Source organism: Cariama cristata, unplaced genomic scaffold (genome assembly GCF_000690535.1).
Source record: "Cariama cristata isolate BGI_N322 unplaced genomic scaffold, ASM69053v1 scaffold41464, whole genome shotgun sequence".
Lineage (NCBI taxonomy): Eukaryota > Metazoa > Chordata > Aves > Cariamiformes > Cariamidae > Cariama > Cariama cristata.
This window is the reverse complement of record NW_009615463.1, coordinates 1-12,863: the sequence shown is the minus strand read 5'-3', so window position 1 is coordinate 12,863 and position 12,863 is coordinate 1. Positions and strand designations below refer to the sequence as shown.

Sequence of the window (12,863 nt, the reverse complement as noted above, 5' to 3'; positions counted from 1 at the left end):
GCTGACTTTGCTGGACTTGCTTGTCATCTTCTGAAGATGACGATGATGTATTTGCAGAAGATTTACATTTCCTTTTCAATGCTGGAATACTGCAGCTCTCTAGATATCTGAAATAAAAGCATATCACAGGAAGCTCTTCCTACTTTATGTTTTTCCTCCATCTGGAGAGACAAACGTTTGAACAATCCAAACTGGAGATCCAAGGGTTGTTAACTAGTATTTTAAATTCACTGCAGGAAGCTCTGGACACATATCTGCTTTCCAAGGAGTATTTTAAATAAAATATATCAATTACACTTAAAAAAAAAAAAAAAAGAAAAAAAAAAAGAAAAAAAGAAAAAAAGACATTATCCATTGGGTTAAAAAATACTGATATTTTATAAATTATATCAACTTTCTGCTTTATATAGATGTTCTCAAAGTGTATATTGAGAAGACATTGACATATCGAAATTCTCTTAAATCCTATTGCACCAATGGTGAAACTAGCAGTAGACAAACATCAGTAGTTGCGATCAGAATCTTAGGTCCTAAATTCTTCATTACTGTGCAATTCAGATTGACAGAGCATTGGGATGGATTGCCCAGAGAGGCAGAAAACTTTATCAACAATCCCAAATTTATCTCACAACTCAAAACCCAGTTTAGACCAACTGCTTGGATATTTACCTTCCACTAATTAATCTTAAACTTTTATCACTAAAATCGCCTCATAGTTTATTACCTGATGATACTATCAACGCAATTGATCTGCTGATAGGAAGGAACACGCGGCGTCTTCTTTGAATCATCATAAAATGCGTTGCTTGGTTCTTCTGTGCTATCACTTCTCGATGTCTGAAGAAAACAGGAAGCAGTGTGTCTCTTCCCTGGAAAAGAAGAAATCTCCAAGTCTCCTCTCAAAGGGATCCAAACACCACCCCCACCAAGACGCACACACGTGTATGCGTGTACATATATACTACAATACATATATATATATGATACAGGGATATATGGCCTATGACAGCACAGCTTTCATTACTAAGTTATTCTGCATTTTCGTCTCAAACTACATGTTTCAAGGCAGGGGAGGGAGAAGGGGAAAGAATGCCTACAAAGAAAAAAACCCCCCACACCACCTTCAACATCCACTCAGAACTACTACTAAACACAAAGGAAACAGCATAGAAAAAATAATTGCATTTAAATTGTAAACAAAGCTGCAATTAATATTACTGCTCTCAATTTACACAACCCAGAATCCAACCTGTTATTTAACAGTAATTTACAGGTTTTTGTAGCATAGATACACTGGTCAGAGTAGCATCAACATTCACAGTGCAGTCCTCTGCTCAACAAGACTAGGAGTTAATCGTAACTTTTGTAGAGAGTATAAAAGTGCAAAATGTTTTAATACAGATTCCTATGATATTTAAGGAAGCATCCAGGTTTCTCCATATATTTGTACTAGGTCCTAACCGCAAATAATGTGCATTAGCATAATATTAAGCACTCAGTAACTAAAACGCTACCTCATTGGGAAGCGGGGCAGTGTTTTCCAACCTATGGATTGTTTCTGAGAGTCCATGTAAAGTAACTAAGGGAAGCTTCCATAGTAGACTTATACTTGCTACAAGCAAGTCTGCATTTTCACTAGAAAATGTTAAAATACAAAGAAATAAAAGTCCATTAACCTAGAAGGAGACAGATACGTTCCTCCATACTTCAGGGAGCAGTTAAAAAGTTATTGCATCTGCTGAGTTTTTTTTGGTGGTGGGTTTTGGTTTTTTTTGTTTGGTTTTTGATTTTTTTTTTTAAAAAACAAAACAAAGCACTTCCCACATTTAAGCCATGCTAAAAGGCTAACTTAAGTTCTTCAGCATAACACCAACTAGCCAAACTCACGGCTATAGCTCTACAGGAGTTTATGTTACCTTAAGGATTATAATTACATTAGCTTACCTCCTACCATTTCTGAGCTCACAGCCTGTTCATTTCCATTCTGTGGCTTGCTCCTTGACGCAATATACAGCTGCTGTCCTAGATTCTTTATTCGGTTGACATCTGCACAAACTTGTTGCAATGTCATCTTGAGATACATGAAAATGTGAAGTCAGAATAAAATGAATAAAAAGAGACAACAGGAGACCATTAACATGGGCTTGGGTTCTTGTATTCTCCAAACTGAAAAGGGAGTAGAGTGTCAGCCTAAGCCTGGTATCTATTGGTATTTGTAAATTTAATTAATCTAATTATCATGGTTAATTTAACTAAATTAACTATGATAAAGCTCAAACAGCCTCAGCATTTGAATGTTTTAATACTGATGCAAGCCTTGAGAGTGGGAATAAGCTGACGACTTACCCAGGCGTCTCACAAGGAAATTAGGTAATTGCAACGCTTGTTTTAGGACAGCACTGTTTCCACTCTCTTCTATAGCAGTCTACAGTGTACATCTACTGTTCTTTTCAAAACAAAACAGAAAATCTCAAGCAAACAGAAATCCCTCCATACGCATCAATCCTTCTTCTAGTTGCATGGTTCTTCCACTTTTTTCTCCAAGTCCACTGGTCTTTCAGAAGGCTGATCTTAAGCAAGTCTTTTATTTACTTTAGTGAACTACTGTAGTAGTTATCTGCTCATTTTAGTCAGCAAAATTAAGAGGAAAAAAAAAAAAAGCCAGCATTCTAAAACTGACCAATTTAAGTACATTTAGCTTGAACATAGCTGTATCTTCCCACTTCAGTAAAATTCATGACGAGTAGCGCATATGTACACAGTAAAAATTTTCATTTTTAAAACCGTATTTTTACTACTCTGCAGGCAGTGATGTATTTATAGACTTACTGGTTCCTGTAATTCCTCTGCACAATTCCCATTGGAATCACTCGAAGATGCTATGCTGATATAGTGCTCATAAGAGCCATTGCTTCCAAGGCTTCCGTAACCACTGGAAACATTGCTGTGAACTGGCTGTATGAGGGGAAAAAAAATCATAATTAAAAAAAAATAAATCATCCTCTTAGAGAACAAGAAGGGAACAACATACTTTGCAACACAGAACTTCAAGTAGACATAGAAAATTAAGTGAAAAGTCAGTATTGCTCTGGGCTCTATCACTTCCTCGGAAAAAATTCTCTGCCATGCTTAAAGCTGTTTCAGGATGCAGATTTATCTCTCAACATAAAGATTTGGTAAATATGTCAGACAAAATATTTTTTTCTAGTCAGGTGGGCTACCCAGAGCCGTATTTTTAATACTGTCACACAACCTGTCTCCATTTAGAACTTTCCTTTCAGATCTTTTAGAAGATCATCTCCAAAATAGTCTTCTAAAGAGATCCAAGTTTCTTTAGCCTCTCATTCAGAAGGCCAGTCAGTGTTTTGAAATTCTTTAATCTCCTTTACCTGCAGAAGTAGCTTGTAAATTTGTCCTTGCAATTCTCTTATCTCATTCTGAACACTGTTCGTTTCTTTACTTCTTGCAGCAAAGACATCTTCATTCAGAGGGCTTCTGGAGAGACCAAACAAAATTTCATTATTAATTTTAATTTGATGAAGAAAAGGTAGCTATAAGACAGAATTAAAACAGATTCTTTTTTTTAATTATCATTATTTTATTTTGACTGCTTCGCCAAATCAACACAAAGGGATGTCATCTGTTCCACTAGCAGCTCTGCTAGGGTAGTGGGGCAGTGTTATGTGAGCAGTGCTTCATGTAAAGCCCCAGGGAAGTCAGTACACCAGCAGAGTGACTCGAGTCAAGGTTGACAAGCATCTACTCCTCTGTCTCCTTCACACGGAAGACAAATTCACACCCCATAAAATCTTGAATAAACGATCACTTTGAAAAGTCAAAAGGCCCTCCCAAACAGCCATTTCCTAGGAAAAAAAAACAGGTAAGAAGGCAGCAGTCAGTCACATTTCCAAATCTTTTGGAAACTAAGGAGAAATATCTGAAAAATTAACTTGCACATTCGATACTAATTGCAGTTTTAAAAGAGGTCACCTTGGTAAATATTTAGATTCTGTATCAAGTGAATGTTCCAGAAGAAAACAAGTCAGAAGGTGATTTTGGCTACATGTCTGTCATTACTATGGGATTTTTTTGTGAGCCAATCATGAATCAATGTCAACTAATTATCTGTTAAAGTGATCTACTTTTTAAATTGCTTTTCAGCTTTTACTCGGCTTGTCTAAAACTGGTATTTTGATTTAGACACGTCCATTGTCACAATATTTGGACATCAATCACATGCAAAAACATATGCTGAAAAAAAGTTGGCTTTGCCTTTTACTTGAAAGTAATTTACTTATTTTCATACTTAAAAAACAAGACTAATGCTGTTCTAAAGTAATGGGCTGCAAGATGGATGCTACATAGTTGTCACAGACTGCAGGAGCAACATTACGTCTCTAGTTCAGTACCAAGATTTGTTTTATTTTGCAGAGTATTCAATGAAAAGCACTTTGATAGATCCATTGTACAACCGACTTACGTCCGGACTTTGTGTCGGCCAATGACGAACACTACTTTCCTGCTCCAAGGATTCACAAAACTGGACCAGCTGGTATCCAGTATGACATAATCACCATTTTGAGTACAAAATCTAATAGGTAAATGTTCAAAAGGGGGTTGGCCAGCAAATTTCAGGACTGGAAAAAAAAAACAAGCAAGAAACAAGGTTTAGTTTACATTATGACACAGTACTGCAAGCACAAACACTAATGACTGGAGTCCTTTAAAACTTTGGGTTTGCATTTGCTTTGATCTCAAACTGGTTGCTTTAATTCATTAATTCATTTATTTTTGTCTAGACCACAGATCAGTCACAGGTGAAGCAATATGATAATGGAAGAATGTTAAAACCAGTAGAAATTCCTCTTAAAGCAACTGTACTTACTTTTCCGGTGAATAGCAATCATCAAAGGACGATCTTCTGGGTGCAAATACATCAGTATGGACGTTCCAATTAAATCTTGAGGTAAATAACCCAACAAAGGCACTGCTCTGAAACCCGAACACATTATCACTGATTATAATATAGTTTTGAGTATTTACATCCTTAACCCTGTGCTTGTCAGCGAAGTCCCCGTGCACGATCTACAATGGCTTGAACTAAGGCTACAGAACATTTTCCAGACCATCTAATAATCCTCCAGTGCAGTGCAGACACGTAAATACCAATGACAAACATTTCTGTGTCTGGAGATCTAACAGATTTTCCCATTTGCAGGCAGTTTTGTGCTTGTCTATATGCAAAGGGGAAAAAAAAAAGGGGGGATCTTGAAGAAACAGGTGACAGGCAAAATGTCAGTAAGAAATCTGACATGGATGCTGCAAAATGTGTTGTAAAAACACCCTTGTGGCTTTGCAGGAGACAGCTTTAGTCTGGCCAAATTTATTTGATCCAGCTCAGTACAGCTGTATCTCCACACTGTGATCGCCAGAGCTTTGCGTTGCGTGGGTTTTCCACTGTCTGTGTTGCCACAGGTCCCCATTGCCCTGGATAACAAAAATGTGAATTAAACAGTACTGCAGTCAGTTTTAAGTCAACAAAGGAGATCACGTCTGCGGAGTCTGAGATGTTTTTTCCCTGAGCAGACTAACACAAAACTATTTTGTTTAATTAGCTATTGCCAACTGCACAGTTCAACTCCTTTACTTGGGTCCCCAGCTGCATCACCAAAGGATTTTTTGCTACCTCTCCATATATACCTCACAGGTCTTAAGATTCAAATCTCACCTGTCATCTATGTCAAGAAAAACACAGCCAGGGGTGTGAGTGGTGGTGAAGATTCTTTTATCCATAGGAATTCGAGGAGCTAATAGAAAAAGAAATATTTACTAAAACAAAATATGCACTACGATAGAAAACCTAACCATTACTTTTGCTCATGATTGAGAGTTATTGGTCCCTGAGCTTTTTAATTGTTCACTGCTTTCTGATCAGTAACTCATAAAAACGTTACAAATTTTTAGGTGCTACAGACTTCTCTCAAAAATAAAAATAGCTAGAAGAGGTCAAATGCTTCGGGGCCCTACAAAGAAGGCACAGATGCTCTGGATTCACATGCATGCACACCCACACAAACTGGAAGTTACACAGGTGAGACTACACAAGCACAAGTCTAAACAAAGGAAGCAGAATTTCATGTACTGCATTTTCCTATTGGCTTGTTTTTTTCACTGGAGTCTCCTGACTTACCTTCATATCCAGAGTGAATTTTCTCAGCCAAAGCTAAGCAGCAGGATTCTGCATCCACTTGGACAGAAGTACACACATAGACCAAGTATGGGGTGATTCGGAAGGGGTAACAACGTGTTTCTTGTTCTTGATCTTTACCACCCCTGTGGAAAAGTAAAAGTGATTAACGCACTGGTTTCAAGACTTAAGACACTTTACACCAGGGCTGAGAGCCCTGCATAGAGAAGTTATGCTGAGCACACAGACGCAGATAATCTGAATCTCCCAAGGTCCTCCACACACACTCCCTTGTGATCCAAGGCCAACATAAGCAATATCAATCTTGCTCCCCTTAAAACCAAGTAGGTGTTTTGCCTCCAATACTTGCATTCAGAGGCTGTTCTAGAAACACCACTACTCTTAACAGTTAAAGACCGTCTTCTAATTCTCAGTCCAAATGTATTCATGAGAACCACTCATTTGGTCTTGTGCTCTTCTTCAAGTTAAACAGTTCTTTTTCTGTTTCTTGTTTATTCTGTAGCATTTTTAGGACAAAAAAAAAAAAATCTGTCTCTCTCAAGTTTTGTTTCACTGACCTACATAAATAAGACTCCTCCAGCCTCAGTTCACAAATAGTTGTTCTTGGATTGTTCTCCTCCCATGAGGATTTGTCCTCCTAGAACATGTGTGAGCAGGAGCAGCTTTGTAACAACTGCATTAGTGATTGCCTGTTTCTATTGCAAGTGCTTTTTCACCTGTTATAATTGCAGAATCTTACCCAGCTCTGACAGAAAGAATTGAGATAAATTTTTGGACATTACCACTTACACTAAAAGTCACTTTCTTACTCGACACTTAGTTTTGTAAAATGTTTCTGGAAAGAAGTTAGTGTCATAAAAGCTACAACTGACAGCTCCCCCTTTCGGAGGGGGGGTAAAAAAAAGATATAAATGGAAATTAGACATAGCAGAAGTTTAACCCACAAAAAAACATTTTCATGCTTAAGCCTACCATGTGCTTGTGAAAAACTATTTTCAAGTTGTATGAAAATCTGAAGAAAAACTATGGCAAAATGTTTATGTATCCTACAAACAGTTCCCCCAACTTAAAACTGATCTCTGTCCTGCTATTTATTCCAAGTGCACTCACACAATTCAAGAGACAAAGGTGATTTTAGAGCTTAGGTTTTTGAAACAAGATGAATGAATCAATGATCGACTGGGAAGATAGAATAAGCATTATATTTCCTCAGAAGCAAACAGTTCTTACTGAAATCAAGTGATCACCCGAGTCTGGAACAGAACTGCCCCTGAACAGGCCAATCTCAATTTTTTTTTTCTTCTTTTAGCACTGAGATTACCAGGCACAAAGCAACAGACTGCATCCATAGTGACAGCCAGTAGTGTCTCATGATTCCGGTCTCATCCTGGGACTCAGGTGACTGAGTTTCTGTTGCTGCCTCTGTCGCAAACTCTCGAGCAATCTTAGGCAAAACACCCTTTGCCTCTGCTCCCGAACTGTAAAAGGGGGAGTAGCAATTTTTCACAAGCTCATTCTTCTCCTGCACAACAGTACTGAAGGAAACTCACAGGTCCAAAAGAAACACATATGAATGGTTTTCCTTCCATCCCCATGCAAGTTTAAGCATCACTAGGGGAAAGATATCTAAACATGTCCTGCCGGATGCCAATATTAAACACAATAAGCCAATTTTGTAATGGAGTTCCACAAGCTCACAGTGGCCAGTTGTAACAACAGAACACTGTTTCTGCCCAGTACCGTACCCGTCGCCCAGCCTTCACAAACATAAAAGTATAACGATGTACTTGCCTGATCCTGCAGAAAAAGGATTTCACCTGGGCATATTCATACAGAGAAGCTAATAAGAAGAACACACATTGAAAGTATCAGTTAATATCCTTAAAAAGGTCACACCTATCAGAACTATTTTAAACCCCGCACTCTCCAGACTTTCTGAGCAAGACCGAAGTCTCACAACCTGCCCTTTATTAGCCACTGGTCTGTGCCCACCTCAAATGTTACCTCTCTTCTCCAGCCCATTCAATCTTAGAGAAACAGCTGGCCTGGAGCTAAGTTCAGCGGAAACACATACGATCTAAAAATCTCCTTTCCCCAGTGCATCACTATGGAAAGGAAAGGCAAAAATTCCTGGCTTTATGAGCCATGTACCAAAAACTATATACTGCCAAGAGTTATGGGGAGAAGAAAATTCAGTAACAGTTCACAGCAAGAAAATAACAACAGCTGCATAGCAGCGCCACTGCTCTGCTTGGTAGGCACGTGACTGGCTTCCAAGTTGTGGAAACCCTGGCACGTTAGCAGCCTCTGATGTCTCGCACCCTTTGGTAGCAAGGATTTTGCACTTTCCAGCTCTGATGCCGGAATAACCCCACAGCTAGGTGGGCAAAAGTCATGGCCTTGGTCCGTGAGCTACATTTGAATTGCTCACAAATAACATAGGACTCAAAAGTTACCATTTAGGCACAGCCAGCCCTAAATAGCAAGTCAGCTTAAAACTTGGGTTCAGTGAGCTATGTTCACAGCAGGCTGCAAGTGGGCCATAAAGACAAAGCACCTAAGCAACCATAAGATGTGGATTAGACCCTGAGGTGCTGGAGTGTGTCCAGAGAAGGGCAACAAAGCTGGTGAAGCGACTTGAGGGTAAGCCTTACGAGGAGCGGCTGAGGGAACTGGGGTTGTTTAGCCTGGAGAAGAGGAGGCTGAGGGGAGACCTGATCGCCCTCTACAATGACCTGAAAGGAGGGTGTAGCAAAGTTGGAGTCGGCCTCTTCTCCCAGGCAACTAGTGACAGGACAAGAGGGCATGGTCTGAAACTGCAGCAAGGGAAGTTCAGGCTAGAAATGAGGCGGCATTTCTTCACAGAAGGGGTCGTTAGGCGTTGGAATGGGCTGCCCAGGGAGGTGGTGGAGTCCCCATCCCTGGAGGTGTTTAAGAAAAGACTGGAGGTGGCACTTAGTGCCATGGTCTGGTTGACACGGTGGTGTTAGGGCAAAGGTTGGACTCGATGATCCCAGAGGTCTCTTCCAACCAAACCGATTCTGTGATTAAACAACTTTAAACTCACAATTAGACCTTTAGTTTCTGTAAGAGTTAAGCCTCTAGGAGGCTAGCTAGGACTAGCTGCATAGCTACTCGAGTTTTCAAAGTGGAAAGGGAACAAGTGTTGCCAATGTATGTTGCCAGCATAAGCATTTAAAATGAACAACTATTCTGTCCTCATTCTGCAAAGACAGGAAGACACATAAAGCATTTAGAAGCATTGCCAAATCCCACCTGTTTGACTTTCCACATTCCAAAGCGGCAGGTGGGACTGATCGGTGTGTGTGTAGAACACACTCACATCCTGAGGGACAAGCAGCTCTACAAACCGGGAGGAGTCCAACACTTTCTTCTTACAGTTTAAAATGGATGCTGCCTGCTCAGAAATATGCACTATGCGTCCAGAAAGCAAGGAAAACACAGCCACAAATGTGTCCTGGAAAACAAACACTGTTAAAGGCAATCCTCCCCCAACGCATGGTAGCAATATTGTAAGGACAAAAAAAGGACAAAACCAAAATGAAAACAACGCCCAAACCAATCAACCCAAACCCATCACACACCACAACCTAAGACAGAGGTTCAAAAATGTGTTCTTAAGTTAGCGTCCAATTAAAGTTGTGCCTGAGCTACTACGATCTCCAATGTTATGGCAGCTTACTCATGATTTACAAACGCTCATCAGGCTGCAATATCAAAACTGAAACAGATTACAGTGATGCTTGCCATTGTCCAGAATGACTGGTTATCACTCCACACACTTCTCCCCAAATTTTAGAGTATTCACTACAATTCCACATAAAAAATGTTCCGAGAACTTTTCAAGTAGAAGGCATTTGCAATATTTCTGACATGGCATCTAACAGTACTGAACCTCAAGAAACATTGTTTTTGAATTTGAAGCAGAGTCAGAAAGCATGACACATACTGCAAATCAACAAAATAAAAATTACATCCAGGATTACAAACAGAAACCAAAGCCCCTCGCAACTATGGACTTGATCAGCTTTGAAAACTTTATGCTAAGTCTGTCTCAAGGGATTACTATGCTGTAAACGAATTCTCAAATAAGAGTCTCAAAGAGATATCTGCTTCTGGCAAAAAAAAAAAGAAAAAAGTAAAATAGCTATTTCTTCACTCACTGCTGTTGAGTACCCTGAGTCAGCACGGGTAAGAAGTAGTCTTGACCTATCTTTAAAAACACAAAGGTTTGCCTGCCTAAAACTTAAAAGGTTTTTCAATTTTACATGTCCAATTTCCACAAAACGATGTAAGGAGACTAAATAGAGAGTGAAACAGCAAGTAATGAATTCCTTGAGTGTGCCTGAATTCCTTACAGTGTTTTTTGGAGTGTGTTCAGATGCAACTGCCACAAGCTCTTCTATGCTGTACGTCATCACATCCGTCCGAAACACTCTTCGGTCATTCAGAGCCTGGAAAAAGTCATTGTTTGCTAATTGGAAAAAAACAAAACAGGAAAAGCAAAACAAACACGAGGAAGTCAGTAAGGAGACTATTTTGAAAATATTTCTTACAGCCCTTGTACTTTTGTCATCTTTTTGGTGAAGTCCAAGGTGAGATGAGGAAGGTCTGCATAGTGACAAAGGAAAAAGGAATACTGATTATACTATTGGAGTGACCTGTTCATGTTACGGAAAACAAGCATGAGGAAGTAGAAAGGATGTAGTAGAACGTGATGGTAAAAGAACAATTTTAGCTACTTATTCCTGCCAGAAAACACAGACTATCCAATAATTTTTCAAAGTGGGACGGGAATGTTGTTTTTTCAATATACATAGGAAGTTAGTAGTAGCCACCTATTAGCTATAGGATTCTGAAGAAAAGAGAAGCAGTAGGTGGGCATTTCAATCAAAAAGATAATGTGACTATTAAAAAGAAAAAAACCAAACAAAACCCACAGTGCTTCAGAAAGTCAATTGTTTGCAGGATAACTGGAATGCTTTCATTTGTTTTAATGTTATTTGTTGCCAGACACATCTATCCAAACCAAGCTGCTCTACAGCTTCTCATTTCCAGATTTTTTTCCACACATACCTTGGACCTGTTGGACACACTGCAACGCATAGTTGAGAGCACTGATAGTACTGGGCTTGCTGGAACTCTTCTTCTCTTCAGGCAAACACCTCTTGATTTCTTGGATCATCATCATCAGATCTCTGTGAGACTGGCTCCAATTCGCCTGCTCACTGTAAAACAGAGGTCAAACTTTACCAGAGACTTCTGGCACAGGAGCTTCTTTTCTGTGAATTCATTAAAATTATTCACTAAATTAACATTTTATGCGCTTGGCCGCAGAGTCAAAGAATATCCAGAGATATCCTAATGCTCATTCACTGTATTTCCTGTTGTATCTTTCTCTCTTCTTTGCTACTTAATCTTTTCTCCTTTACCTTCCTCCCTTCCAACTCCAACATGTTATGGATAGCAAAGTCCCATCATAACCCATCCGCTTGCTAGGATGCTTAGCAACTAAAAATAAGCTGATGTTTACTATAGATTTTCTAAATCTCACTGGTATTAAAATCATGAATAGGTGCTGATGCTTTATGTATATATGTCTTTCTAGCCTTGAAGTCTGCATCTGATTATAAGCACTTCAGGGAAACGTGAGGTCCTCAAAATACACCTGACGCAAAGATTTCATCCCTCACGTGATTCGGAAGTCTTCATTATACTTTTAACAGAGTTGTTGGCCTCAACAGCTGCAAGGTTATGAACAAGCAAAATCTCCCTCTTCTTACTTTTGCATATTTCACTGAAAAACAAGCAGTCAATATCTTCAAAACACAGATTGATTCTAATCCCACAGATGAGATATGAACACTGTTATTTTAAATAACTTTTGTCCACTTGGCATTTTTATTAGTATCATACTCTTACTACGTGAATTGTTAAGTAAGTTCAAGTATTGCATGTTAACCTTGCATGTCAGTTCATAAATTATACCTCTTGAATGGCTTTTTTTTTTTTTTAATTAAAAAAGAAATTAGCACCTCAATGAATTTCTGAGCTTTTCAGAAAAATATTATTTAAATAATTTCTGCTAAATAATTTTCTATTTCATTTAAATAAATTCTGCTAAATGCAGTCTTTAGATTAAGTATATATAGAAGCCACAAAAGGGTCAATGACGTGTCTGGATCAGCCAATCTAAGAATTAAGCAAACAGCTTATGAGGAACCATGTAGCAGCAACCTAATCTAGGCGTGAGACCATTATAGACATCACGGTTTGCGATTCAGGCAAGCTTCCCTGGTGTACTGAAGGGAGCCCCGAGAGGAACTCTGGATCACAGCTACGCCAGGTCCTTGACCCTGACTTCATCTCTCTGCTTATGTTAAACACATCATTTCAAGCAATAGGACAACCGGTTCGACACGCTGTCAAGAGTTACCTGTTAACTTTGCCTCGCCTCACGAAACTTCCAGCCGAACAGCCATTTGACTCATGGCTGCAGGAGTCAGTTCTGTTGGAGTCTGGCCCATTGAACTGTTTCCCGCTAGAGTTGGTTCCCGCACACGTCGTGCAACGCAAGCCCGCATCCCCCGGACGCTCTCCCTCCTGCCTGCCCGGGTCGGCAGGGCCGAACGCC

General features: G+C 39.4%; 1 protein-coding gene across 1 annotated transcript in view; it reads right to left on the bottom strand.

The window, feature by feature from the left end:
• PER3 (period circadian clock 3) overlaps window positions 1-11,455 on the bottom strand; it is an 18,986-nt gene extending 7,531 nt beyond the window's left edge. The window contains exons 1-13 of the mRNA XM_009699795.1: window positions 11,306-11,455; window positions 10,588-10,703; window positions 9,485-9,686; window positions 8,000-8,048; window positions 6,191-6,333; window positions 5,729-5,807; window positions 4,886-4,992; window positions 4,481-4,637; window positions 3,390-3,495; window positions 2,830-2,955; window positions 1,945-2,071; window positions 725-869; window positions 1-107 (exon numbers count right to left, since the gene is read on the bottom strand). Of these exons, the coding sequence (XP_009698097.1) occupies window positions 1-107; window positions 725-869; window positions 1,945-2,071; window positions 2,830-2,955; window positions 3,390-3,495; window positions 4,481-4,637; window positions 4,886-4,992; window positions 5,729-5,807; window positions 6,191-6,333; window positions 8,000-8,048; window positions 9,485-9,686; window positions 10,588-10,703; window positions 11,306-11,420 (1,579 nt within the window). The 5' untranslated portion in view covers window positions 11,421-11,455. The remainder of the gene's footprint in view (window positions 108-724; window positions 870-1,944; window positions 2,072-2,829; window positions 2,956-3,389; window positions 3,496-4,480; window positions 4,638-4,885; window positions 4,993-5,728; window positions 5,808-6,190; window positions 6,334-7,999; window positions 8,049-9,484; window positions 9,687-10,587; window positions 10,704-11,305) is intronic.
• Window positions 11,456-12,863: the final 1,408 nt, after the last annotated feature.